At 56.8% G+C, this 27,616-nt stretch overlaps 2 protein-coding genes across 2 annotated transcripts in view; one reads left to right on the top strand and one right to left on the bottom strand.

Moving 5' to 3' along the window:
* Positions 1 to 359: 359 nt before the first annotated feature.
* CKMT1A (creatine kinase, mitochondrial 1A) lies at positions 360 to 22,071 on the top strand. The gene is made up of 9 exons (XM_050967234.1): positions 360 to 616; positions 10,053 to 10,251; positions 13,130 to 13,225; positions 17,495 to 17,716; positions 18,585 to 18,670; positions 20,232 to 20,355; positions 20,599 to 20,733; positions 21,194 to 21,319; positions 21,839 to 22,071. Exons 1-9 carry the CDS (start codon positions 468 to 470, stop codon positions 21,953 to 21,955), a joined length of 1,254 nt encoding a protein of 417 aa, XP_050823191.1. The 5' UTR covers positions 360 to 467; the 3' UTR covers positions 21,956 to 22,071.
* A 352-nt stretch (positions 22,072 to 22,423) lies between these two features.
* Positions 22,424 to 27,616, bottom strand: part of STRC (stereocilin) — a 35,584-nt gene continuing 30,391 nt past the window's right edge. The window contains exons 25-27 of the mRNA XM_050968934.1: positions 26,560 to 26,657; positions 24,101 to 24,248; positions 22,424 to 22,507 (exon numbers count right to left, since the gene is read on the bottom strand). Coding sequence (XP_050824891.1) covers positions 22,434 to 22,507; positions 24,101 to 24,248; positions 26,560 to 26,657 — 320 coding nt within the window. The 3' untranslated portion in view covers positions 22,424 to 22,433. The remainder of the gene's footprint in view (positions 22,508 to 24,100; positions 24,249 to 26,559; positions 26,658 to 27,616) is intronic.

Here is a 27,616-nt window from a genome sequence, read left to right as displayed (position 1 = left end):
GCAGGGGCAGCAGGGGGAGCGGGGAGGGTCTATGGCGGGGGGCGGGGGAGCCGAGAGAGGCTGTGGCAGAGGGGCAGGGGGAGCAGGGAGGGGCTGTGGCGGAGGGCAGGGGCAGCAGGGGGAGCGGGGAGGGGCTGTGGCGGGGGGGCAGGGGCCGGACAGCAGGGGGAGCGGGGCAGGGCTGAGGCCGGGGCCGCAGGAGGAGCGAGCGGGGAGGGCCAGGGCCCCATGGCGGCGGGGGGGGGGCACGCTGTCTGTTGCAGGCTGGGGCGGCCAGGCTGGCACGTTGCGGTCCTGAGCTCACTGCGGCTCGCTGTAATCTCCTCTCCTGCCCGCCCCCACCCCCTGTGCGGAGCGGTTCCTATTCCCATCACATCCCGCCCTCCCCGTCTCTCTCCCACTCTCCGCGCCTGGCTCCAGCGCTCCCCGGCCGCGTCTCCGAGCTCCTAGCGCCCCGCTCCAGCAGCATGGCTGGCACGTTCGCCCGCGTCCTGTGCGCTCGCAGATCCGCCGGCCTCCTGGCCGTGGTGGGAGCCGGGTCTCTGGCCACTGGATTCCTGCTCACCCGGGACGCGGTCAGCGCTGGCGAGAGGCAGCGGCGCCGCTACCCGCCAAGGTACCGGGCGGGGCTCGCTGCTCGGCCGGGACCCTCCCTGGGCTTCATGCAAAAGCTGGAGGGGGCTTCGCTCTCCCAGGGTGGGGAGGGTGCGCGCCCTTGGAGCCGGGGGGAGCGCCCTGGGGCGGGGGAGGGGGCGCAGCCGCTCTGGGGGCCTGGAGGGCTGCGCCGGTCTCCGCCCGTGGGGGCTGCGGTGGAGTAGCCCAGCCCGGACCGCCCCGGGGGCGAGTCGGTCCCAGCTGGCCGGGCTCCCTGCAGCGCAGGCTGCGGTTGGCGCCCCAAGCCATCACGTAGCTGCTGCAGAGCTCGGGCTGCGCCTCCCCCGGCGGCTGCGGCGGAGAGGGACCAATGCCTGCCCCGGGCCACTCGGGGAATGTCGACAGCCCGCTGGTAGCTCCGCCGCGTCTCCCTCTGGGCAGGGTCGGAGACGTCCTGGCTCCCGGCCGGGAAAGCTCCGGGCCTAGGATGCTCAGAAGGAGCATGTGTGGCGGGGGATCACCCGCTGATCCGGATTAACGCGCCTGGAACCTGGGCGCTTTGTCCCGCCGCGGAGCAGCCTTTCGCCCCAAGCAGGCCGGGCAGCGCAGGCGGGAGCGCGCCTGGAGCCAGACGGGACTGGACGGATCTCCTCCCCCGGCACCGGCCGGCTGGGTAACCCGCCTGGCTCAGGGCCTGGCCCGGCCCTCACCTGCCCAGCGCACAGGACCGGGCGGGTCTGGCGGGGCGCTGAGGACGCTCCGGGAGAGGCTGGATAGCCATGTGGGGAGCGCTAAAAGGGGCTGGAGTCCTAGGGGGCTGCAGGGGCGGGAACCCTTTGTATAATGTGGGGCTGAGAGCCACTGAACCAAACTGTAACCCTGTGGGATGAAACTATTGCAAGCCAGTGGGTGCGGCAGCCCCCCCCCCCCCGCACCCTCGTTCCAGCACCTATGGGTGGTAGTGATTGGGGCAGTGAATTGGCATGGGACACCCCGCTCCCTTCCTTCCACACCGAGGTCTGTGGGTTACATTGTATCTTGAGGGGAGGAGGGGTCTGGGTGAGGGATACCCACATCCTGGTCCTGTGACCTTGGAGCTAATAGCACCTCCTGCCTCAGCACAGGTCTGCTTGCTGCAGGCTCTGGCTGAGCCCACCCGGGGAGGGCTGGGCTGGGTCCTAGCTCTCAGGGCCTGGCGCCAGGCTTTGAAGAAGCTGCAGTCCCTGCGCAGGTGAGCTTTACCCTTGGGGGAGGAAGTTCCACAGGCTGGGGCCTGGAGGTGGCAGGCAGCCTTTGACTCGCTGAGGGTTAGAGTAGGTGATCCTTGGGTCTCTTCTAACACTCTGGCTCTAGGCTTTGAAAAGCAAAGGCCCTGAGACACCGTGGGAAAAGCCCCATAGCTGGACAGAGCAGCCATGAGTTATCCACATGGCTCACTCCTAGGGTGACCAGATGCCCTGACATTAGGGGCTGTCATTTAGGCAACTATACCCCCCTCTCCCCAAAACTGTCCTGCTTTTCCACACTTGCTGTCTAGTCACCCTGATCATCCTATGCCTGGCACATGCACTCCCAGCCCGGCTTGTCTTCCCAAGAGCCCTCATCCCACCCTCACCCCCTGCCCTCGGTGACTGTACTTAGCCTAGACTGGCCCAAGCGCTCTCACCCAAATCTCTGCCCCCTACCACCTGCAGAATGTCAGGGCTGTTTTTCGGGCCACTAGGGAAAGACATGGGTGAGGGGCTTATGCTAATGTAGGGGATTAAGGGAATGAATGCTGCTTGCTGACTCAAGAGCACAAGTACCAACCTCAGGACAGGCTGTTAGGAACCAAGGCACAAACTCCAGACTGATGGTGATTTCTGTACAGTTCTTAGATTTCATCAACTAATTACCAAGTGTAAACCCTGAGGCACTGTAACAGCCTGAATGTGGAGCCACAGAAAGCCCCCCTGGGTGCCCTGAGCTATCTCACCATCTAGGTGAGCTGCCTTGGTGTGAGAGTCCATCTATCACAAAGCATCACAGCAATATTTGGTTACCCCGGTCCCAAAGGACCAGTCCCTTACCCAGGTCAGTTGCACCTTAGATCTCATGCCAAAGACGACACTTGTAGCCAATCCTCTACAGATTTCTTAAATAGGAAAAGGAACTCAGAGCATTATTTACAGAGTTAAAGCAAACAGAAAAACCAGTTAGTCTCAGTTTCCAGAGGTAATAGAAGCTTCTATAATCAGCCAGCTCTATTTGTCCTTTAGGGCTAACCCAGCCTAAGTGGCTGGGGATCTCTTGCTTTTGCCTCAAGGCAATCTCCCCCCCCCCCCCCCCACACACACACAGAGTCCAAGCAAGAGGGATCATCAGTTCTTTCTTTTAGGGTTGTATTCTCCTCTTCCCACAAGCTTTCAGCTGCAAAGCTCTGCTGATGGGAGGAATCTCTTGCTTGATACATTTTCACTGGAAGGAGACAGCACCACCACAGAAGTCTTTTGTGCTCTTGTTGAAGGTACATAGGCAACTTCCAGCTGTGACATCCCATAAGAGTCCAGCCGGTATCGCTTGACCTTTCCTGTTAGGAAGCTTGTAACATCTTCTGTTGAAGCTCAGCCCTTCACCCTAATTATCGTCTCTCTGCTCCATGCGGATTGACACACAGAGGCCCCAACATTGTAAGAACTTATTGGACATTGCGTTTTGCCATACGACTTTTCCAACAGCTGTTTGGCTAGGTAGAGTCCCCCATTACTGCCAGGCCTTGTGTTTGGGATATTTCTGTTATTTGTTCTAGAAATGCCTCATCCACCTCCTCTTCCTGATTTGGTGATGCACAGTACACCCCTACGATGATGTCAGCCTTATTTAACCCCTTTTTACTCAATTGGTTTACCTCCCACTTCTTTCTGGAGCTCAGAAAGAGTATATATGCTTGATGACAATGCCACACCTACTCCCTTTCTACCCGCCTGTCCTGCCTGAACACACTATACCCCTTTATACCAATCTTCCAGTCATGAGACTTATCCCACCAAGTCTCTGTGATGCTAATTACATCATAAGCTAAATGATGTACTAATACTTCCAGTTTTCCCCCATATTCCTTGCATCTGCATATAGACACCTAAGATGTTGAGCAGATTCCCTTACTGATTTCTTTCTTGAAGCTCCTATTGCAATTTTTCATACCCCCCACAACCCAACATTCAACCCTCTCGTACAGTCATCTTTTTTATAGGCTTTTGTCATCTGTCCCCTTTGAACCTAGTGTAAACCGTCCTCACTAATTTGCTAGTTGGTGCCTCTTGGTCTGCTGAGAAGAGATGAGGTGCACCCGATCTTCCTCCTGGAGCAGCATCCATTGTCAAGAAAGTCAAAGCTGTCCCATCAATACTATCTGCATAGCCAAGCATTCATCTCCAGGATGTGCATGTCCCTGCCTGGGCCCTTACCCTCAACTGGAAGGATGGACATGAACAAAGCCTGTGCCACTGGCCCCTTCACCCTGGCTCCCAGAGCACTGTAGTCACTGCTGATCTGCTCGGGGTATGTCCAGTTGGAAGACTCAGACTTGCAGTGTAGCTGTCCAGCAAGGCTTATGAGCATTCATGTGATACTTTTGGAACACTCTGCACTCTGCAACTGAGAGGCACCTTCTCAGAGTGTCTTCTGAAGGATGCTCATTGCTGGCTGAATGTGTATGTCTTTATCTGTCAAAGAAAGGACAAACTCCTGTACCTGTTAGGGTACAAAGATAACTGACCTCTGTAGACTACAATCACCTGGCTTTGGATAATATTCAGAGGCCTTCATTTTGGATATTTCAGACCAAAGGGTTTGTCTGGAACTGCTCCCCACCAAGCCAGGCAGGACTTTGGGGAGCCTCCTTTCCTTTGGAGCAGACTTGTTCAGGGCACGAAGCTCACACGTCTTCACCTCCTGGGTCTCTCCTTGGAGCATTCAGCATCCTCTGCCCCTCCGTGCGCTTCCCACAGTGAGCCCACCCCAGCGGGGTCCTGGGGAAGCCAGAGGGTCCTGCACCCCCACTTTGCAGTCAGACGTTGACTCTCAGCCAGCCAGTAAAACAGAGGTTTAGTAGATGACAGAACAGGGTCTTAAACAGAGCTTGTAGGTACCGCGAACCAGACCCCTTGGCTGGGTCCATTCTGGGGGGCAGTGAGCCAGACCCCCACGTCTGCACTTCACTCCTCATCCCCAGCCAGCTCCTGACTAACTCTGCTCCAGCCCCTCCTCTCTGCTCAGCTCCTTTCCTGGGCCAGGAGGTCACCTGATCTCTTTGTCTCCAACACCTTCAGCTGGCACCTTTGCAGAGGAGGGCCCAGGCCATCAGTTGCTAGGAGACAGAGTGCCAGGCATTTAGGTGCACTGGCCCTTTGCTCTGCCAGATACTTAAGAACTGCCATGGGGACACTGAGGCACCAACACAGTATTCAGAGAAAACATTAAGAACATTCCTAGTTCATCACAGGGTTAAAGTGGCATTATGCAAAGCCACTTCTTCATCTGAAAGCATTTTGTCAGGCTCGCTCACCAGAAAACCAAGTCATCCAAATGTTTTGTAGCTAAAGTTCCTGCTTCAGATTATAGCAGCTTGGCTAGCACCAGCTAGTGTCATTGTGCTGCATAGAACCGTGGGGGATTTGCCTTGTGCATGCTGTGCATGGACTGAAATTGCAGAACCCTACATAGCATTTCTCATCTTGCCTGTAATAGTGTGTAGTTTGCACCTCTGAGGGAAGTAGGGCTTTATATCTTTGTGGGTGCTTGGACATCATCTAAACTAGAAAACTCATCTAGCAGCTGCCAATAGAATTAACTTCTCCTGCTTTCTGTTGCTGGCCTCACCAAATTCTGTCTAGCACGGGTGGCTTTTGACAGTTTTGCCTTCTTTTCATTTTCTTGTCAGATAACACATATTAAAAGTTTGTAAAGAATTTCTCTCTTTGATGTAAGCTTTAAGGGGCTTGTATCCTCCATGCCTTCATATACCATAACTTCCCTCTTGAGGTAGAAGTCCCAGAGGATACTGCCAGCATTACCACACCATTTTCATTTTGCACAATATACAGATCCAAATTAGCACAAATCTGTACGTCAGTATCCAACTTGCCATTTTTGTTTAGTGAGCACTTTGAACCAAGTGCACTTTGCAGCTGTGATTTGTCATCTCCAACACTAATACTGACTTGTGCATAACACTATCACTGAATGAAAAAGCTAGTTTCCAGACTATTTCAAAGGCTAGTATTGTATGCACAGGCAATGACAAACTAAAACCTTTTGCCAGGCAGACTAGATGCTACTTTGTATGGAGCAAAGCTTACAGCTGGAGAAGATTACACTGGAGAAGTTCATGTACATGTTCACTGTGCAGTACATCCATGAAATCTACTGCTTCTGGTTCACAATACTCAGTGTGACACTGATCTAAACAGAAAATTTCAGTTGAAAAATATAGAAAACTGTTGTAATCACTTGTGAGATCCTTTGACAATTACAATATTTGATGTGAAAATATTTCATGTTAGTATATTGCAAAATGTTTATATTCACCACTTTTGCCACATGCTAAACAGCTTAATTTCTGGGGAAAAAACCCAATACAAATCGTTTGATACACTGTTTGGTAGCATTGACCCAAACCCCATATTAAGGTTTTGAAACTGAACAGTCAGAATGGCAGTCACAGTCACGTTGCAGTGTCTCCGTAACTGTGCAAAAAATGTCTTTCATTTCAGGTACCATTATTTCACCTTGCCTACAGGGTTATGCCACCACTTGATAGCTCCACATCATACCTGATCAACACATACATAACAGAAGCTTTCCAGTCATCTATGATGTGTGGGGGGTGTACATGAAACTGCAACAATAAGCTCCTTTGTTGCAAATTGCCCCATACCTATTGGCTTGGCCTTGCCTTAAACAGGACCCCAAAGGCTCAGAGACCACAAGCCAAAGTACGAGAACCCAATATGTATTATGGCTGAAAAGGAGATTTAACACAATCTCCTGATCTGGGGGACTGAGTCAAGATTTTTTGGAAGTTTGGGGCAGGCAATCCTGTAAAGGTCAAATGGGGGGGATCCCCAGTATTCAGCAGCCAGTAACTGGAGATCCAAATGCCATGATGCTTCCTCCCAGGAGATTGACAGGATCAGTCCATGCCCCGCTTTGTACAGGAGTGTTACATGTCTGTGACATACAGATAGTACACAATGAACAGGTGCCAGCAGGGTGCTCAGGAGGAGTACTTGGCACACTCCCTGTGTTTTGTAGGACCAATCAAAACTTGTGCCCTGCAGATGGTTTCCTTTGGCAGCTCCTTACAAGTGGAGCCCTTAACACCTTACAGGCAGCTGCATTCTGCTGGATTGCCCAGCCCCGCTGGAGCTGCTCAGCCAGCTCTGCAGACACTGAAAGGGCTGGGGGCTCTCCCCTCTCTTCCTGGGGAATCTGCCCAGCTAGAATTCACAATGTCATGGGGAAGAGGCTGTGGCTGCATGTTTGGGACCAGCAGCATGTGTCAGGTTGGACATGGGGAAATAGCTCGCTCGTGGCAGAGGGCAAACACCAGTGTGAGGAACGCTGGAACCAGCCAGGCTATGCTGCAGTGTGGGGCAAGCTCTCCTTGGAGCTGAGGTAGTCTGGAACGGTTTTACTCCTGCGAGGCCCTGCAGCTTGAGGCAGTATGGGAAGGAAAGAGCGCTCTGCCTGGAGCAGACTGGATTTAGTCCCCCTGTGGAGCAGTCAGCCTGTGGCCAGTGGTGTCTGCTCAGAAGCTGCAGGGCCTTGCCCAGCCAGAGGGCCCACTGGTCCCATGTAGGCGAGAGTGGCAGACACATTCCTGGGGCCCCACAATGGAGGTGGCTGCACTCACAGAGCTGTGCATTGTATTGCATGCCAAGTGGGGGAGGCAGCAACAGAAGGGGACTGTGACTGCTACAAATACCCTATGCCCCGATGGCAGTGCCTGTGCTGAAATAAAGCATGCTACTCCCAACACCAGGAACCTACCCCAGTGGGCCAACATCTGCTGAGCTCTGGCCCCCAGCACCTAGCTCCCACCCAGCTTCCCTGCACTAGCCTGAAGAGAAGCCCCCGCGGGGCTAGAACACACTGTTTGCAATGGGGCTCACCAGTCACCTCTGTGTGTATTTTCCTAGGAATGGGAATGCTCTGGGTACCTCTGTCACCCCCTGACTCTAGGATAAGAGCACCTACAATTGGGGCTGGGGACAGGTCATGCAGCTGCTGTCTAGCACTGAAAGCCTCATTCCAAGCCATTTGCTCTTTTGTCTGAGCTAACAGGTGCCCATCTCAGATCGCGCCGTTATCAGGGGTCAGCTCACAGAGGCTGTGACCAGGTGCCCTCCCTGCCAAGCCACCGGTGAACACAGGAAAAGCACAAAGCTTCTCTAAGCCAAGAATGAGGTCAGGAGAAGAACTCTTGTTAAGCTGATTAGAGGCAAACGTCTCCCTAATGCAATAAACTACACCATTGGGAGCAGTTCCTGACAGCTGCAGATTGGGGTCACTGGCTCCGTCTCTGTCCTTCTGAGCATCCTTTCCTTCCTGCCCAGACACCAGCAGCCAAGGTAGCCCCAACAAAGGATCCAAGGCGTGCAGGGACTCCAGGGGCGGGGGCTCACAGATCTATCCCTATTAGGAACCATCTATGTGCTTGACCCTGTACAAAACACACAGGGTATGGGGCCAGATTTTCAAAAGCCGTGGATAGCTAAAGATGCAGGCGGGGGCTAGTGGGCTTGTTGAGAGCAGGCTGGACATAGAATTCTATTGACTGGAAGAGAAGAAAATATGGATGTCAAGGTATCTTTCCCACTTTGAACTTTAGCGTCCAGAAAGTGGGGACCTACATGTACCCTCCTAAACTTAATTCCTAGCTTAGATCTGATAGCGCTGCCACCAACCAGAAATTCCAGTGTCTGGTACACTCCCTGTCCCCCAAAACCTTCCCTGGGGGACCCAAGACCCAAACCCCTTGGGTCTTAAAACAAGGGGAAATAAACCATTCCCCCTCCTTCCCCCTCCCAGACGTTCCCCTCCCTGGGTTACCCTGAGAGTTACGCTGATCCAAACTCATTGGATCTTAAAACAGAGAGAAATTAACCTTCCCCCCACCCCTTGCCCCCCACCAATCCCCTGGTAAGTTCAGACCCAATCCCCTTGGGTCTTAAACAAGGGAAAAAATCAATCAGGTTCTTAAAAAAGAAAGCTTTTAATTAAAGAAAGAAAAAGTAAAAATTATCTATGTAAAATTAGAATGGAAAATGTTTACAGAGTCTTCAGCTTATATAGACTAGAGGGACTCCCTCCCCCCAGCCTAAGATACAAGTTACAGCAAACAGAGGTAAAATATCCATCCAGCAAAATACACATTCACAAGTTAAGAAAACAAACATAAATCTAATCTGCCTTTTCTAGCTAGTACTTACTATTTTGAACATGAAAGACTGTTTCAGAAAGATTGGAGAAACCTGATTGCACGTCTGGCCTCTCTTAGTCCCAAGAACGAACAACAAACAAAGCAAACAGCACAAAACAAAGACTTCCCTCCACCAAGATTTGAAAGTATCTTGTCCTCCTATTGGTCCTCTGGTCAGGTGTCAGCCAGGTTCACTGAGCTTCTTAACCCTTTACAGGTAAAAGAGACATTAACCCTTAACTATCTGTTTATGACAATGGATCTGAGGAGAAATAAACCAGAACAGAAGCTCCCAAATTCTTAAAGCCCTCAGAAAACCTGGGCTGGGGTCTCCTGCCAGAGCAGCATCAGTCTTCAGCTCAGAGCAGCCCCAGCACCCTCCTTGCCCATTCTCCTCACTCCTGCCCTACATCCCCCCCACTAGCAGCCTGGGCTCCCCTTTCCTTGCCACATGGATGGTGAGCAGAAAGACATTTATTCTGTTTCACACCAGCAGCGAGCTCAGCGCTGGGTGGGACAGGGGAACACAGCCTCCGCCCAGAGGTGCTTACTCAGGGGCAGGCCAGGGAGGAGATGGCTGTTTGCACCTGGCGGAAGTGACTTGGGAGTAGGGGCTGATCCGAGAGGGGGGAATCCAGCACCTCAGTACAGGGAGGCAATTCCTGGCACGGGGCAGTGGGGGGGGAGGTAGAGGCAAGATTGACTGCGGAGTGGAGGAGAGAGGGAGGTGGAGCAAGGCCAGAGGAGGCAGCAATGGGAGTGCAGCTGGAAGGAGGCGAGAGGAAGCCAGTGCCTTGCATGGGTCCAGAGAAGATCTTGGCCAGGGTGGTGTTCCCTCCACTGACGCCTCCTCTCCACTGTGGGGGAGGATGTGGAAAGCCGAGAGGGAACAGATCCCAGTGCCCTGATGCACCAGCAGGACACACTGAAATCCAGAGAGGCCAGTGCCCCAGCCCAGAGGTTAAACATTCCCCATGTTCTGTTCTCCCCACAGCGCCGAATATCCAGATCTCCGGAAACACAATAACTGCATGGCAAGTAACCTGACCCCAGCCATCTACGCCCAGCTCTGCGATAAAACCACCCCCAACAGCTGGACCCTGGACCAGTGCATCCAGACAGGGGTGGACAACCCTGGGCACCCCTTCATTAAGACTGTGGGCATGGTAGCAGGTGATGAAGAATCATATGAGGTGAGCAGCTGCTAGAGCTGCAGAGCAACTCTAAAGTGTAGCATAACAATTTCAGCAGCACAAAACCCCCCAGCCTCAGCCAGACAGGATCTCACCCCCAGCACCCGCCAGCCCTGCGCCATCGCTCACTGCTTGAGCATGCGTCTCCTTGGCCTCACCACACTGTGACCTCTTACCATCAGACATTGTCCTGGTGAAGAATAGCATCTGCAGAGACATGGGCTGCTAGTCTTCTTGCTTTAAGGGCCCACGGGTCACCAGCTGGGGCAGGATGACCTGCCCTTCCCCAGAAAAGCACTGCACAAGCGGGTGCATTACAGCACATCTGTTCCTTCCCAACACACCCAGCACTGGGCACTCTACGAGCTGCACCTCTGACCCGCTGTGCCTCAAGGGGGGGGGGATGCCAGCCCATTGGCGAGGAGTCCAGTAGTGAGCTAGATGGGCCATTAGCTGCTCCTTCAAGTAGTTCCTGGTTTATTAGAATCTGGGGAACTTGTTCTAAACTAGAGGCACGTCCGGCTTGTTGAACATGAACCTGTACCAACCACTTATGCTGGCCAAAGGGCAGGCCAGAGATATTCACACATGCTCCTTCCCTGTCCTACATTCTGACCCCATAACCCAGCCCCCCCATGGCCTTCCCGTCATTCTAACCCCATAACCCCCTGGCTCCCCCAGACACCACAAGGCGTTCCCTACACTCTGACCCCATGAAGGAGAGTGGGGTCACCGAGCGCACCCCCTGGTTCCTTGAGCGGCTCTGATCCTGTGGTGGATCACAAACTGAATGTGTCACCCATCAGATGCAGTTAACATCATTCTGGGGTGTATTAACAGGAGTGTCCTATATAAGACATGGGAGGAAACTGTTCCACTCTGGGGAGGCCCCAGCTGGAGCACTGTGTCACTTCTGGACCCCACACTTCAGGAAAGATGTGAACAAATAGGAGAGACTCCAGAGGAGAGCAACAAAAATGATAAAGGTTTAGACAACCCGACCTTGGAGTCACTGTGGATAGTTCTCTGAAAACATCCACTCATTGTGCAGCGGCGTCAAAAAAGTGAACAGAACGTTGGGCATCATTAAGAAAGGGATAGACAGTAAGACAGAAAATATTATATTGCCTCTCTATAAATCCAGGGTGTGCCCACACCTTGAATACTGCGTGCAGACAAGACAATATATCTCAAAAAAGATATACTGGAATTGGAAAAGGTTCAGAAAAGGCCAACAAAAATGCTTAGGGGTATGGAACAGCTTCTGTATGAGAAGAGATTAATAAGACTGGGACTTTTCAGCTTGGAAAAGAGGCGACTAAGGGGGGATATGATAGAGGTCTATAAAATCATGACTGGTGCAGAGATAGTAAATAAGGAAATGTTATTTACTCCTTCTCATAACACAAGAACTAGGGGCCACCAAATGAAATTAACAGGCAGCAGGTTTAAAAGAAACAAGAGGAAGTATTTCTTCACACAATGCACAGTCAACCTGTGGAACTCCTTGCCAGAGGATGTTGTGAAGGCCAAGACTATAACAGGGTCCAAAAAAGAACTAGATAAATTCATGGAGGATAGATCCATCAATGGCTATTAGCAAGGATGGGCAGGGATGGTGTCCCTGGCCTCTGTTTGCCAGAAGCTGGGAATGGGCAACAGAGGATGGCTCACTTGATAGTTACCTGTTCTGTTCATTCCCTCTGGGGCACCTGCATTGGCCACTGTCAGCAGACAGGACACTGGGCTAGATGGACCTTTGGTTTGACCCAGTTTGGCCGCTCTTATGACCTGTGAGGAAAGGTTAAGAAAACTGGGCATGTTTAGTCTTGAGAAAAGATGGGGGGAACTTGATCACAGTCTTCAATTACGTGAAGTGCTGTCATACAGAAGACAGTGATCAATGGTTCTGCATGTCCACCAAAGGTAGGACAAGAAGTGAAGGGCTTAATCTGCAGCCAGGGAGATTTAGATTAAATATTAGGAAAAACTTTCTAACTTTTAGGGTGTTTAAATTCTGGAACAGGCTTTCAGAGGTTGGAAGGGAGGTTGTGGACTTTCCATCACTGGAGAGTTTGAAGAGCAGGTTGGACAAATCGCTGTCAGGGCTGGTCTAGGTTTACTTGGTCCTGCCTCAGCACAGGGGGCTGGACTTGATGACTTCGAGGTCCCTTCAGCCCCACATTTCTATGGTTCTATTATCCAACCCCATTGCCCCCCACTACTTTAAGGGATGTCCCTGCACTCTAACCCCATAAAACCCCCACCACTGCCAGGGCCCCTGCACTCTAACCCTATAACTCCCCATTGGCGGTGGTGCAGCACTGGAGGGGTGGGAGGGCGTACTGGGACTCCAGGGGTTGCAGTGTTTTGGCTGCTCAGTAGGGAGGAGGGAGCATGGCTTGATTTGGGATGTTGCTGGGGGTGGCTGGGATGACCAGTGTTTTGCTGCCACATCCTCATTTCTGTCCCAGGTGGAGTCTTTGCTGCACCATCTCTGAACTCCCCTGGCCTGCCTGTGCCCTGTGCATTAGCCCTGTCACTCCCACTGAGCAGTTCCTTCTTGTCCCTGCTCTGCAATCCCTATCTCCACTGGTCTCTCCCTGGGAAGAGGCTGCAGCTGAGCTGCAAAGCCTGTGAGGCCCACGTGCCCATTGGGTGAAGGGAAGGTCGGCTTTATGAGATGCACTGGACACTGCATGGAAGATGCCCTAGGGAGCACCCAGGCTGCAGGACAGCACTGCAGGGACAGGACATCTCCTCTTTCCCTGCGCTGCTGGGCTGGGCACAGAATGGGGAGCAGGCCCTTTCCTCCAGCAGGCAGATGGCCCCCTGCTCCCCATGACTCCTCTGTAATCCCTGCCTGTTGCCATTCCAGGTGTTCGCGGACCTGTTTGACCCTGTGATTCAGGAGAGACACAATGGTTACAACCCACGGACCATGAAACACCCCACGGACCTGGATGCCAGTAAGGTGCGTAACACCCCGAAGTCACACAGTGTGGCCTTAAGAGCATCCTAGTGCCACCAGTGTCAGGCAGTGATTCCAGCTGGACTGACCACTGCAGTGTCCCCAACTCCCTTATGTCTTAACCTGTATCTAATAGAGTTGTGTCTGGTGTCCTTGGAAAACCAGTAAAGCGCTGAGCAACAGTAGTCTTGCATGGAGCATGTACCATAAATGCCCAAGGTATGTGCAAATGGCAAGGAAGTCTGGCACTACAATATGGTTCAGGCAGACAGGCCTGGGCAGTGGGTAAACAGCTGTTTGCCAGACAGGAAAGTCTGACCCCTCCCTCCAAGTTCAATCACAATTAACAATCCCTGTCAAGTGGCTGTTCTCTGGCCTATCGGAGGCTCCAGGGACAGATCAATTTGCATTGTAGAAGGCAGCAGTGAGAAGAAACCAGCATGGAGTCGTGCATGCCACATGCACGTTCATCGGAAGATTTTTACCCTAGCAACACTCGGTGGGTTGGCTGGGTCGCCCCGTGGAGTGGCACTGTTATGGCGCCGGATATATACCCCTGCCGACCCATCGGCCCTTCAGTTCCTTCTTGACGATTACTCTGACAGAGGGGAAGGAGGGCGGGTTTGGAATGGATATGAGCAACAGGCACCTTTCCCACAGCTGGGGCACAGGACCCTGAGAGGGGCCAGTTCAGTAGTTCACTGGGCCGGCAAAGAGCCCCCAATGATCATTCACTGAAAACGACAAAGGAATTGAGCACATTGAACTGTGTGGGAGCCACTCCCCCGGGGCGGGTAGCCTCCTGCTGGAAGGACGTGTGGTAAAAATCTGACCTTGAACTAAGGCTGGAGTGATGTGTAAGTCTGAGTCACTACAGTGTGTTTTATTTGCTCGTAGCCATTTCTGATTTTTATCCCTTACTCTGGAACTCACTGACAACCCATCTTCTTGTGATTAAATACACGTTTACTTGGAGTCTGTGCCAGCCCAGTGCTGTGTTTGACTTGACGTGCTTGTTAGTGTCAGGTAAAGCAACAAGCTGCTGTGCTTTTGTCTCGTTAACAGACCAACAGAGCTTATTACCCCTCTAAACGTTCCCGGGGAGGCTGGACGTGTCAGGGCAGATGGTTTGGGGGAAATTCAGGACTGGGGTGAGGTGGGGTCACTTGGTGAACAGTCACCAAGGCTGGTGGAGACCTGAGTGTGCTGGAGTCAGAGTTGCTGAGCCCAGGCTGTGCGGGCTTGTCTGCTGGCCAGGAGCTACAGCAGCAGAGCAGTTTACGAGGTTACAGGACAAGCGGTGAGACAACCTCTCAGTGGTCTGAGTTGTACCCCAAGCTGTCATCGTTTTGTAGTCAAACAAGATTTGCACCCAGTTTGTTGTGTGGACTGAAGTTTTACACTCTAAGCACTGGTAAAACCATGTAGGTGATTCTCAAGTGCTCAGGCTGGGAGCAGTCACAGAAAAGTTACAGGGTTACGATGTCTATTTTGGGCATGAAAACTATAGAACAAAGGACGTTTACAATGAACGCTGGTGAAACCGTTGCGTAGCTGGAGCTGGGTATGTTCAGAAAGGAGCAAAGAGCCCTAAGAAGAGATGCTGAGAAAGCAGCGCGAAAATAGCAGAAATGGGAATCAGAACAAAGGGAGGGCGGGAGTGCGTGAACACCAAGCATGGAGACAAAGAGCAGCAGCAGCAGCTGTGCACCAGTGAGCCCTGGAGCCAGCGAAAAAGGAGCACTGGCAAAAGAGGAGGCGAGTGCACAGCCTGGACATGGGGGAAGCTGTGGACGGAGCTCACAGGTGCTCTCTCTCCCCAAGGAGCACCCAGCTGCGAGGTTCGTAAGGCCCAATGTTCACTAGCAGCCACTTGGGGCAGCTTTATTGTTCTTAATAGAGCAGAAGTTACACAAGCATTGAACTATGGGGAAAAGACAGTTACTCACCTTTGTAACTGTTGTTCTTCGAGATGTGTTGCTCATATCCATTCCAATTAGGTGTGCGCGCCGCGTGCGCATTCGTCGGAGATCTTTACCCTAGCAACACTCGGTGGGCCGGCTGGGCGCCCCCTGGCATGGCGCCACTATGGCACCGGATATATACCCCAGCCGGCCCAACCGCCCCTCAGTTCCTTCTTGCCGGCTACTCCGACAGAGGGGAAGGAGGGTGGGTGTGGAATGGATATGAGCAACACATCTCGAAGAACAACAGTTACAAAGGTGAGTAACCGTCTTTTCTTCTTCGAGTGATTGCTTATATCCATTCCAGTTAGGTGATTCCCAAGTCTTACCTAGGCAGTGGGGTCGGAGTGAGATGTTGCAGAATGCAAAACGGCTGAGTCAAATGCTGCATCATCTCTGAACTGTTGAACCAATGCGCAATGTGAGGCAAAGGTGTGAATCGATGACCAGGTAGCTGCCCAACATATTTCCTGGATGGGAACATGGGCCAGGAAGGCGGCAGATGAAGCTTGAGCCCGAGTAGAATGGGCGGTGAGGTGGCTCAAGGGAACATGAGCCAAATCATAGCATGTACGGATGCAGGATGTTACCCAAGATGAAATTAGTTGGGATGAGACTGGTAGGCCTTTCATCCGGTCTGCCACAGCTACAAAGAGCTGAGGTGACTTTCGGAAGGGTTTTGTTCTCTCAATATAAAAGGCGAGAGCCCTGCGAACGTCTAGGGTGTGCAGCTGTTGTCCCTGACATGATGGATGCGCCTTCGGGAAAAAGACTAGGAGGAAGATGTCTTGATTGACATGAAAGGCAGACACCACCTTAGGGAGGAAGGAAGAGTGTGGTCGCAGCTGTACCTTGTCCTTATGGAATACCGTATATGGGGAGTCTGCTGTCAAGGCCCGAAGCTCAGATACTCGTCTTGCCAAAGTAATAGCGATGAGGAAGTCTATCTTCCAGGAAAGGTACAGCAGCGAGCAGGTGGCCAGTGGTTCAAAAGGAGCACCCATAAGATTGGCTAGCACCAGGTTGAGATCCCAGGTAGGAGTCGGGCGTCTGACTCGAGAGTACAAACGTTCCAATCCCTTGAGGAACCTTGAAACTATGGGGTGAGAGAAGACTGATCAGCCATTTTCCCCTGGGTGGAAGGCGGAGATGGCTGCCAGATGCACCTTTATGGAAGAGACCGCTAGGCCCTGTTCTTTCAGGGACCAGAGGTAGTCCAGGACAGGGACTGAGTTACGCTGAGCGCACCAGCAGGAGAAACATCACTGGAAGGAGCAAAACACCTGGCATTTCCTGTTCTCTCGAAAGGCAAAGAGGTCTATGTGGGGAAACCCCCACTTCCGGAAAACGGAATGGATGACGTCTGGACGAATCAACCACTTGTGACACAGGAAGGATCTGCTGAGGTGATCCGCCAGAGTGTTCTGAACTTCTGGGAGAAAAGACGCTACCAAATCAATTGAGTGGGCTATGCAAAAGTCCCAGAGGTGGAAGGCTTCTTGACAGAGGGAGGAGCGTGCTCCGCCCTGCTTGTTTATGTAAAACATGGCCATTGTGTTGTCTGTGAACACTGATACACAACGGCCTTGGAGATGGTCTCAAAACACCTGGCATACTAGATGGACTGCTCTCAGCTCCCGCACATTGATGTGCAAGGCCAGCTCTTGAGGCTACCAGAGGCCTGGAGTGCGAAGGCCCTCGAGGTGGGCACCCCAACCCAGAGATGATGCATCCGTGGTTAGGGCCATCGAGGGTTGCGGTGGGTGGAATGGCATCCCTGCACAGACTAGAGTGGGGTTGAGCCACCAGGTTAGGGAGCCCAGAACCTTCCGGGGAATAGTGAGCACCGAGCTTTTGCTGGTCTGGATTGCACCCCAAAATGTGACATAGCGGCACAGTTAGAGCCCAGTACCCCTGACACCAGGGAGGACACTGCTCTAACCCCCAGCTGCACAGAATGGGAACAATTGAAGGCTCCACCCACATATTAGGCCCCTCCTACTCACCCTGAGGCAGGAGTGTTTGGGCAAAAATAATCAGCAGCCCAACACTTGTTTCAGGCAGGCACTGGCTGCAGACTCTGGTGCATCCCTGGGGGAGGGGGAGGGGGCAAGGCAGGGGAGGGAGAACACATTGTAACCCCCATATCTCACCATCCAGGGGCCTTTTCAGACAAGGATGGACCCAGCTTCTACCAGCCAGGATTGGCTTCCCTTCCCTGTCCCCCCCACCTTCTGCCCCTTGCTGATGACCCAGGCTTGCTCCCATCTTGGGGCTCTCACCTCCCACCACCTGCTTCCACTCGCAGATTAAATCCGGCTACTTCGACGAGCGCTACGTGCTCTCATCACGTGTCCGGACAGGGCGCAGTATCCGCGGGCTCAGCCTGCCCCCTGCCTGCACCCGCGCTGAGAGGAGAGAGGTGGAGAAGGTGACCGTGGATGCCCTGAGCGGCCTGACAGGAGACCTGGCTGGCCGGTACTATCGCCTCAGCGAAATGACGGAGAAGGAGCAGCAGCAGCTCATTGATGTGAGCAACCCTGCGGACCCAGGGCTGCCATGGGGTGATGGGAAGATGGACACATCAGGGCCATCCAAGGGTGTTGGGGCAGGGCCAAGGCCAGCCATGGGGCTGCCTGGGGCAGGGGAAGGGTACGACACAGATGGGCCAAAACTGGCAGGAGCCCTGGAGAAAGTAACCTGGAAATGCCAGCTCACCTTCTGCCCTTTTCTTCTCTCTGGCACTGCCCTCACCACCCCCCCCCGCCCTTCACGCTTCTCCCTCCGCTGCCCCTTAGTGGTTGCCCCTGCCTGCCCCACCCAGGTTCCCTGTCCTGCATGGCAGATGGCATCAGGGCTCTCCTCCCGGATGTGGCGCAGGTATGGGCATGGCTGCTGGATCTAGCTGGCTCCACAGTGGGCTGGCTGCAGAGGGGAATAACACAGCCATGCTGCTTAGTCCCAAGGCCACAGACCCTGCAGCCTAGCACCTCCTGCAGCACTTCCCACTCCCTGTCTCCAGCCTCATGGTGCTGCCAGCGCCCTGCCGGGCCCTGCAGCCTCTGGACCTAGGGCAGATCCAGCCATAGCCTCTTGTGGCTGCAGAGCAGTTCCAGCCCCCAAGCAGACCCTAATGAAGGGGGTCCTTAGGGACAGCCACTGCCAAGCTTGCTGGGAGTTGGCCCTGCCCAGTGATTAAAGCACTGATTGCCCCTGATGTTCCCAGCTCCCAGAGCGCAGCTTGCAGGCCCCAAAGGCAGCTAGGGCTGCCCTGCATTGGGGGAGCTGCCCAGAAGGTGTACAGGGGAGGGCAGAGCCCAGAGCTCAGGGGCTGGGCAGGGTATCCCGTGGGAACAGTACTTGCGGGTGTCTTGCTCATGCCCCATCTCCTTTCACAGGATCACTTCCTCTTTGACAAGCCCGTCTCCCCCTTACTGACGGCATCAGGAATGGCCCGGGATTGGCCTGACGCCCGAGGAATCTGGTCTGGATCCACTGCTTTCACCTGGGCAGCTGATAGCACGCAGCCTGTGGGGCGAGGCTTCAGGCACTGCCCCTTAGCCCGTTGCCACGCACACACAAGGCAGCACAATAGCCACAACTACACTTCGTATTACCCGCCCCACCCCACTCCACACACACTTCTTATAGCCACTTCCCTCTACAACCACCTCCCCCTCTCTACACCCCCCCCCATCTTTCCCATCCTCCGCCACACACCCAGTTCAAACGCTCCTGGGGGCTGACTATCATCAGTGAGATCAGCTGGAAGGTATCTCAGCCCTTCTCTGTCACCACTCACACTCACTATCAGGCAGGTTTCTAACCCGTTAATCAGCATTGGGGCTCTTCTCTGACCCCTCTCCAACTGACCAACATGCACCAGAACTGGGCAGGATTCCACCAGTGCCAGATACAGATGTTAAAAACGCTCTCCTCCAATTTGAGATTCGCCCCTTTATGTAGCCCAACATCGCATTCGCCGCGTGGCCACAGCGTTGCACTAGGAGCTCTTGTTCAGCTCACCATGACCCCCAACTCCTCAGAGCCCCTGCTTCCCAGGACAGCCCCCCAGCCTGTGGGCGTGGCCTAGCATCCTTCCTGTGTGTTTACATTTACATTTGGCAGTAGGCCCCACATACGCCTCATATCCTTGCTTCCCCATCCCGCTTATAACCAGGCCTCGGCAAGCAACCATTTGTGGCTTGTTTGCCTTGTGGGGGCCAAACCCTGGCTCTTCCCAGACCCCTTAGCCCAGGGCTTCTCACAACCAATTTTTTGGTGACCTCAAGGTGCGGCCACGAATTCTTGCTGGTGGCCGCTGTGACAAACCTGTCTCTGTGCCTGCCCCCCGCACCCCTTCAGCGAGAGCCCCTGGCCCCGGGGAAGGTGGGGGGAACTCACCGGTCACTTGCGGCCTCCCAGGCTCCCCACGCCCTGGGTAGGTTGGAGTGGGAGAGCTGCCTGCGGGAGCCCCAGCGACCAAACACCACAGCCATCTCCATGGAGAAGAGTTGCCTCTGGTGCTGCATGTCTCCAGAGGCACTGCCCAGAACCCCTGGGGAGGCTGCATGGTGCAGGGCGCCGACCCCAAGGTGGCACATCTCACTGCCCTTGGGAACAGAAGCAATAGCTGGGTGCTGCCGGGAGGGTCCACAGCTTTGCCCCTCCATTTCTGCCCATGCTGCGGAGTGTTGTGGCCACAGAAATACGCTGGTGGCTGTTTGAAACGCTGCCTTAGAGTGTGCCCCCCCTGCACTTACCACACGGTGGCTGGCCTGTGCCCGCTGGCTGGGGGTGTGGGACTGTTTCACTGCAGTGTCGCTGTCAGGGCTTTGGCCTGGCTGCTGGGATCTAGCTGGCTCTGTTCCAGCAGGGGCAGGATCAGTGCTCTCCTCACCTGCAAGCCAGAGCTAGCCCGAGAGTCTCCCACCAGGAGTGTCACAGGGACTGACCCCTGCTGGGCACCCCCGCCCTGTGGGCTGCCCAGCATCTGCCTGGCCCAGCTGTGGCTCCGAGTGCTGACGAGCTGTGCTCTCCTCCAGGCACAATAATGAGAAAACCTTCCTGATCTGGATCAATGAGGAGGATCACACCCGCCTCATCTCCATGGAGAAGGGTGGCAACATGAAGCGGGTCTTTGAGAGGTTCTGCAAGGGCCTGAAGGAGGTGAGCACATGGCTGCCCCGGCCCGGCCCTCCCAGTGCTGTCAACTGCCCCAGCCCGGCCCTCCTGGTTTGCCCAGTGGAATGGCCCCCTCAGGAGTAGGCTGAGCCCACAACACCCCGTGTCAGTGGCTCGAACTGGGGGCTGCTGGGCCCTATGCCTGGAAGCAGCCGGTCCAGGCTTCATTTGGGCAGTGCTGGGAGAGGTGGCTGTGAGGCTGACCTGCGGTTGTTCCTCGGGTTCCAGGTGGAGAGACTAATCCAGGAGCGAGGCTGGGAGTTCATGTGGAATGAGAGGCTGGGCTACATCCTGACGTGTCCATCCAACCTGGGCACCGGGCTGCGCGCAGGGGTCCACATCAAACTGCCGCTGCTGAGCAAGGTACCACCATAGCTGTGGCTGCTTGGACCAGGGCTGAGCCTGGGGGACAGGTCAGACCTCACAAAGCCAGGAGAACAGCCATTGAGGGCCCCAAGATTTGGGGCTCCTATCAGAGTTAGGGGACAGGTACAGCCAGCTGCTTGGCGTGAGAAGCAGTGCATGCTGGGAGCTGCAGTCAGCTCCCCATCTGACACAGATCAGAGGTGGTCCTTGGCCCAGCCACAGACCAGATCATGTCCCATCTCTGGGAACAATCCCTATGGCAGGTCTTCCAGATTCAGTTCGCTGTGCTCTCCCTCAAAGGGCCCTTTGGGGAAGAGACTCCCCACTCTCATTGGCTGGGCTCCCCCACCCCACGCCCAGGCCTGGCTCCAGGGGCCCTGTCCTGCCCTCCTCGACTGCCTCAGCAGGGACCCAGTCTTCCCCACAAGGCGCTGACCCAACGCCTCTGCGTTTCCAGGACACCCGATTCGCCAAGATCCTGGAGAACTTGCGGCTGCAGAAGCGAGGGACAGGCGGGGTGGACACAGCCACCACCGGCAGCACTTTTGACATCTCCAATCTGGATCGTTTGGGAAAATCTGAGGTACCTGCCTGAGTCGGTGTGCTGGCCAAGCCTGGCATAGCAGGGCACTGCGAGCATGGCAGTGCAGAACGCAAGCACTCGCCTGTCTGCGTGTTGCACGTGCACTGCAGACATGCCGCTAGTGGGCATGGAGGGCGGGGGGCAAACAGCAGCCCAGCCAGCTGAGGGACGTGTGGGCTCCTGGCCCACAGATAGAGCCAAGCAGAGGTTTGTAAAGGAATGAGGGTGCTGTGCTGCTGTCTGGCATGTGCCATCTGGCATTGGGGGTCTAGGCTGAGCTGTGGGTGCCACCTGGCATTACCACAGCCAAGGCTGTCCCATGCTCATGGATGTGCAGGGCCTGCTGTGCCCAGGTAGCCGCATCACTACATGCCCAGCGCCTTGCAGGAGCCAGGCCCTGCCCAGGGAGGGCTCAGTCAGGGGGCAGGGAGGGCTACCAGGGCTGCTGGCTGCAGCTGTGGCCCCTGGGCTGCGGGAAGAAGCGGGGCCTGACGTGGGCTCTGTGTGCTCCTGCCTCAGGTAGAGCTGGTGCAGCTGGTGATAGATGGAGTGAACTACCTGATCGACTGTGAGCGGCGGCTGGAGAGGGGCCAGGATATCCGCATCCCCTCGCCCGTGCCTCAGTTCCGGCACTAAACATGAGCCCTGCTTGGACAGGCCCCAGCCCCGGAGCCCCCCAACCCCTCCCTGTAGCCTGACCAGTCCTACTGGCTGTTGTGTTACCCACAATGCACTGTACCAGCTTCCATAAACCTCTGCTGCTGTAAGCCTGGCTCTGGCTGCTTCTTGGCCCCTAGCTCCCACTGGGGGCTCCCGTCTCAACTGCCCAGGGCCCTTGGCTGGGGAAGCCCTGAGCCCATTCCTGGCCCTGCCTAGGGAGAGGGCTCCAGGCTCCCCTCATGGTCACGCGGGTGGGGGCTTCAGGCGAATGGGGCCAAGAGAGAAGAGACTCCAGAGGGCCTGCTGGGCTGGGAGCACTGCTCAGTGCCCACGGTGGAGCTCCAGGGGCCGACGCCTCCCCCCCCGGCAGCAGTGGTGGCGCCCGTGGCAGGACCAGCGAGCAGAGCTGGCAGCAGGCTGAAGGGTTTATTATAAACACAGGCCCCAGCGGCTCTCACCCAAAGCTGTACATCAGACAGAGCAATGCCAGGGCACTGGGGCCAGGATGGCACCGGGCATGATTCCTGCCTGCAGGAGGAAAAGGAACGTTAGTGCACAGCTGCCTCCTCCCAGAGCCCCGGGCATTGTGCCGCCACAGGCCCCAACACCACTGCACACGTCCTTAGTCTCTGGTCATGGAAACGCCCCGCCTGCCCATGAGTGCATGCCCACCCCCCAGGCACGCCCAGCCTCCTGGGCACACAGATGTGACTGCATATCCAGTCAAATGGGCACACCCAGCCCCTGGCACACGCAGACCTGACCACACGCCTGGCCCATGGGCACGCCCAGCCCCCTGGGCACATGCAGACACGACTGCACACCCAGCCCCCCAGGAACACGCAGACACAACTGCACACCCAGCCCCCTGGGCACGCCCTGACCCCCAGCACACACTGACACGATTGCACACCCAGCCCCCTGGGCACACGCAGAGACGACTGCACACCCAGCCCCCCTGGCACATGCAGACATGACCGCACGTGCAGCCCATGGGCATGCCTAGCCCCCCGGGAACATGCAGACACAACTGCACACACCCAGCCCCCCGGCACACGCAGACACCACCACAAGTACAGCCCATGGGCACGCCCAGCCCCTCACGCACATGCAGACACAACTGCACACCCAGCCCCCCTGGCACGCCCAGCCCCCCTGGCACAAGCAGACACGACTGCACACCCAGCCCCCCCGGCACACGCAGACACGACCACACGTACAGCCCATGGGCACGCCTAGTCCCCCGGGCACACGCAGACATGACTGCACACCCAGCCCCCCTGGCACACGCAGACATGACCACATGCGCAGCCCATGGGCACACGCAGACATGATTGCACATCCAGCCCCCCTGGCACACGCAGACATGACCACATGCAGAGCCCACGGGCACACGCAGACACGACTGCACATCCAGCTCCCCAGGCACACGCAGACACGACTGCACACCCAGCCCCCCTGGCACATGCAGACATGACCACATGCGCAGCCCACGGGCACACGCAGACACGACTGTACACCCAGCCCCCCTGGCACACGCAGACACGACCACACGTACAGCCCATGGGCACGCCTAGTCCCCCGGGCACACGCAGACACGACTGCACACCCTGCCCCCCTGGCACATGCAGACACGACTGCACACCCAGCCCCCCTGGCACACGCAGACACGACTGCACACCCAGCCCCCCTGGCACACGCAGACATGACCACATGCAGAGCCCACGGGCACACGCAGACACGACTGCACATCCAGCCCCATGGGCACGCCCACCCCCTGGGCACACACATGGGGGCTGGTGCAGGTTCTGTGAGGTGGGCCCGGGAGCGCAAGAGTTGACACTTCAGCAAGGATGAGAGGCTGGGCCCAATCCTGTGGCAAGGGGTGAATCCCAGGGCAATGCCCCAGCCCTGCACTCACAGAATACGCAGGGCAGCCAGTGTGTGCTGCCGCCCAGCCCCAGGGCAGGGGGTGCCCCGGCTGTCACAGGGCGGCTGAGAGCTGGCCAGAGGGAGGGGGCAGCAGCAGAATGTGGGGCTCGGCAGGGAACATGCAGGAGAAGCTGTTGGGGGCAGGGGATGGGAATGGGGGCAGGGGTGGGCGAGGAGCTGAACTCTCACCTCTGCCATCCTGGGCGCCCTCCCCCTCGTACTGGGCACTGGCCACTGCTTGCCTCTGCTGGGCGCTGAGCAGCGCGCGCTGCTGGGGGGTCACGGCTGAGGCCTGGGCACTGGTGAAGCCCAGCAGCTGGGCTGGGCTGAAAACCACCTGCCAGGCAGCAGCAGCATCACAGCACAGACCAGCGGGGCCAGCAGAGCTACCACAGAGCGAACCCCCCCAACTCCCTGAGCTCGGCCCACAGGGGGTCCCAGCCCCACAGCACCCTCCAAGCTCAGCCCACGGGGGCTCCCAGACCCCCACTCCCTCCAAGCTCGGCCCACGGGGGATCCCAGCCCCACAGCACCCCCCGAGCTTGGCCCACGGGGGGTTCCAGCCCCACAGCACCCCTAGCTCAGCCCACAGGGGCTCTCAGCTCCACAGCACGCCCCAAGCTCGACCCTTGGAGGGTCCCAGCCCCTTGCCCCCTGAGCTAGACCCATGGGGGCTCCCAGCTCCCTGCCTGCTGAGCTCTGCCCACGCGGGGTCCCGGCCCCACAGCACCCCGAGCTCGGCCCACGTGGGGCTCCCAGCCCCACAGCACCCCCCAAGCTCTGGGGGGTCCCAGCCCCACAGCACCCCCCAAGCTTGACCCTCGGGGGCTCCCAGCCCCCTGCCTCCTGAGCTCTGCCCATGCGGGGTCCCAGCCCCACAGCACCCCGAGCTCGGCCCACGGGGGGTTCCAGCCCCCTGTCCCCCTGAGCTCGGCCCACAGGGGGTTCCAGCCCCCTGTCCCCCTGAGCTCAGCCCACGGGCGGTCCCAGCCCCCTGCCCTCCAGAGCTTGGCCCATGGGGGGCTCCCAGCCCCCTGCCTCCCAAGCTCTGCCCATGGGGGGTCCCAGCCCCTTGCCCCCTCCTGAGCTCGGCCCATGGGGGGTCCCAGCCCCACAGCACCCGGAGCTCGGCCCACACGGGGCTCCCAGTCCCGTGCCCCACCGAGCTCGGCCCATGGGGGGCTCCCAGCCCCCTGTGATGGAGCAGGGAGCTGGGCAGATCTGACCTGGGAATGTTGCCTGGGAGTTACACTGGGGATGTGAAGGAAGCTCCCTAGGGAGGTGGGCTGGGAGAAGTGACACTTTCTGCCCCGGAGACTGAAGGAAGGACGAGAGGAGCAGGGGGAGGGGGAGAGAGCTGCTGGGGGAGTTTTGGGTTTGGCAGTTTGGGCTGGGGGGTGCAACGCAGGGAACCCCAGGCTGGGGTCTAACCTCCCTGCCCACTCCCCAGAAGGACTTGATTGAGGGGTCCTGGCTGTACCTGCAAGCTCTGTTTTAGCCTGTGTTCCTACTGTCCAATAAACCTTCCATTTTACTGGCTGGCTGAGAGTCACAGTGAATCCCCGGAAGAGGGGTGCGGGGCCCTGACTCTCCCACACTCCGTGACACCTCCGCCCCCGCAAGCTTGGCCCACGGGGGGTCCCAGCCCCCTACCCCCTCGAGCTTGGCCCACGGGGGGCTCCCAGCCCCACAGCACCCCGAGCTCAGCTCACAGGGTGGGTGTCAGGGAGTCACCGGGCAATGCTCTGGAACTGCTCCCCACCAAGCCAGGCAGGACTTTGGGGAGCCTCCTCTCCCTCGGAGCAGACTGTCTCCAGGGCAAGAAGCTCACACGGCTTCACCTCCTGGGTCTCTCCTTGGAGCATTCAGCATCCTCTGCCCCTCCGGGCGCTTCCCACAGCGAGCCCACCCAGGCGGGGTCCTGGGGCAGCCATAGGGTCCTGCACCCCCACTTCGCAGTCAGACGTGACTCTCAGCCAGCCAGTAACACAGAGGTTTATTAGATGACAGGAACAGGGTCTAAAACAGAGCTTGTAGGTAGCACGAATCGGACCTCTCAGCCAGGTCCATTCTGGGGCCCAGCGAGCCCGACACCCCCGTCTCCCCTCACTCCTGGTCCCTAGCCAGTTCCCAAACCGAAACCACCTCCAGCCCCTCCTCCTCTGCTGAGTTCCTTTCCTGGGCCAGGAGGTTACCTGGCCTCTTTGTTCTCCCCCACCTTTAGCATCTCCTTGCAAGGGGGAAGGGCCCCGGCCATTAGTTTCCAGGAGACAAGAGTGTCAGGTAGAAACTGAGGCACCCACACAGTATTCAGAGGAAACATTAAGAACAGTCCCACTTCATCACAGGGGGTCCCAGCCCTCTGCCCCCCTGAGCTCAGCCCACAGGGGGGTTCCCAGCCCCCCGCTCCCCCTAAATTCTGCCCACCGGGATGATCCCAGCCCCCTACCCCCCTGAGCTCTGGCCATGGGGGGGAGATCCCAGCCCCCTGCCCATGGCAGAGATCCCAACCCCCACCTCCTTAGACTCGACCCCTTTGTCCCCAGTCAGAATTCGGCTCTGTGGTTCATTACACTGGAGTGAGGACCCCGCCACATGCCGGTGCAGGAAGACGGAGTTTTGTGGGCACAAACAGTGCTGCAACTCACAGTGAATTTGGGTGCGGGGATCCCCGCGATGGCCAGCGGGGTCAGCGCCCGAATTTGCTCGGGGATGAGTGAGGACAGGGTGATGTCCTGGAGCCCAGCTGGGGAGCGACACAGAGCAGGGCTGGTTACAATCCCAGGCTCTGCCCCTGTTCTCCCCCGCCCAGCTGCCCAGCCCCAAAGGGAACTGCACCAGAGACCGGCTCGGGCGGGACCGGGCTAGGTGGGCCCCACGGTCTGGTCCAGTGCGGTGGTGCTGATCAGGGCTGCACAGAGGTTCTGTGGGGCCCAGGGCAAAATCTGAAACTGAGCTTTCCCTCCCTCCAAACTACCACCCAAGGGGAGCCCCTGGAGAGTGTGTTGGGAGGTGGGTCTGAAAGGGGCCTGGCCTGGACGCACCTGCCGAGGCAGCTCCTGTCCTGTGGGCTGGACCCAGCACTCCCCCTGCAACCCGGGGCAGAGGTTCGCAGCACCACTCATGATTGGCCTGGCCACCCGTCCATCATGACGACAGAAGGGCCACCCGGCCAAACCTCAATGCTGCATCCCCTGCACCAGGTCATAATGTCACCAGGTTTGGGGGCCCTGTCAAATGTCCCCTCCCACCCGCCCCCAGGAAGCCCTCCTGGGGGCACTGACATCGCTGGGATCAGCCTTCTGGTCTGGCACTTGAAGCTGGATAAAGTCAGGCTGGAAATAAGGCCTAAATATTTCCCAGTGCCTCATTAATCGCTGGCACCACTGCCCAAGGGCCTGGGGGAGTCTCTACCACTGGCCAGGCTCACATCTCGATTGGGGGGTTTCTGCTCAAGGGTCATAGTGGGGCTGGTCTCTGGCCTGTGCTAGGCAGGGGGCTGGACTTGATGGGCACAACGGTCCCCTCTGGCCTGGGGATCTGGGACTCTTGAGGGGAGGGGAGTTCTACTCAGCTGGATGGAGCCAGGGGCCTGGTCTAACGTGGTGAGGGAGGTACAAGGCTAGATGGGCCGAGGGTCTGAGCTGATGCAGGGGCCCAGGGGTTCCAGGCTGGATGGGACATGGATCAGAGCGTTCCAGGCTG

The sequence above is a fragment of the Gopherus flavomarginatus genome, chromosome 9 (genome assembly GCF_025201925.1).
Source record: "Gopherus flavomarginatus isolate rGopFla2 chromosome 9, rGopFla2.mat.asm, whole genome shotgun sequence".
Taxonomy (NCBI): domain Eukaryota; kingdom Metazoa; phylum Chordata; order Testudines; family Testudinidae; genus Gopherus; species Gopherus flavomarginatus.
This window is presented reverse-complemented; position numbering and strand designations above follow the sequence as displayed.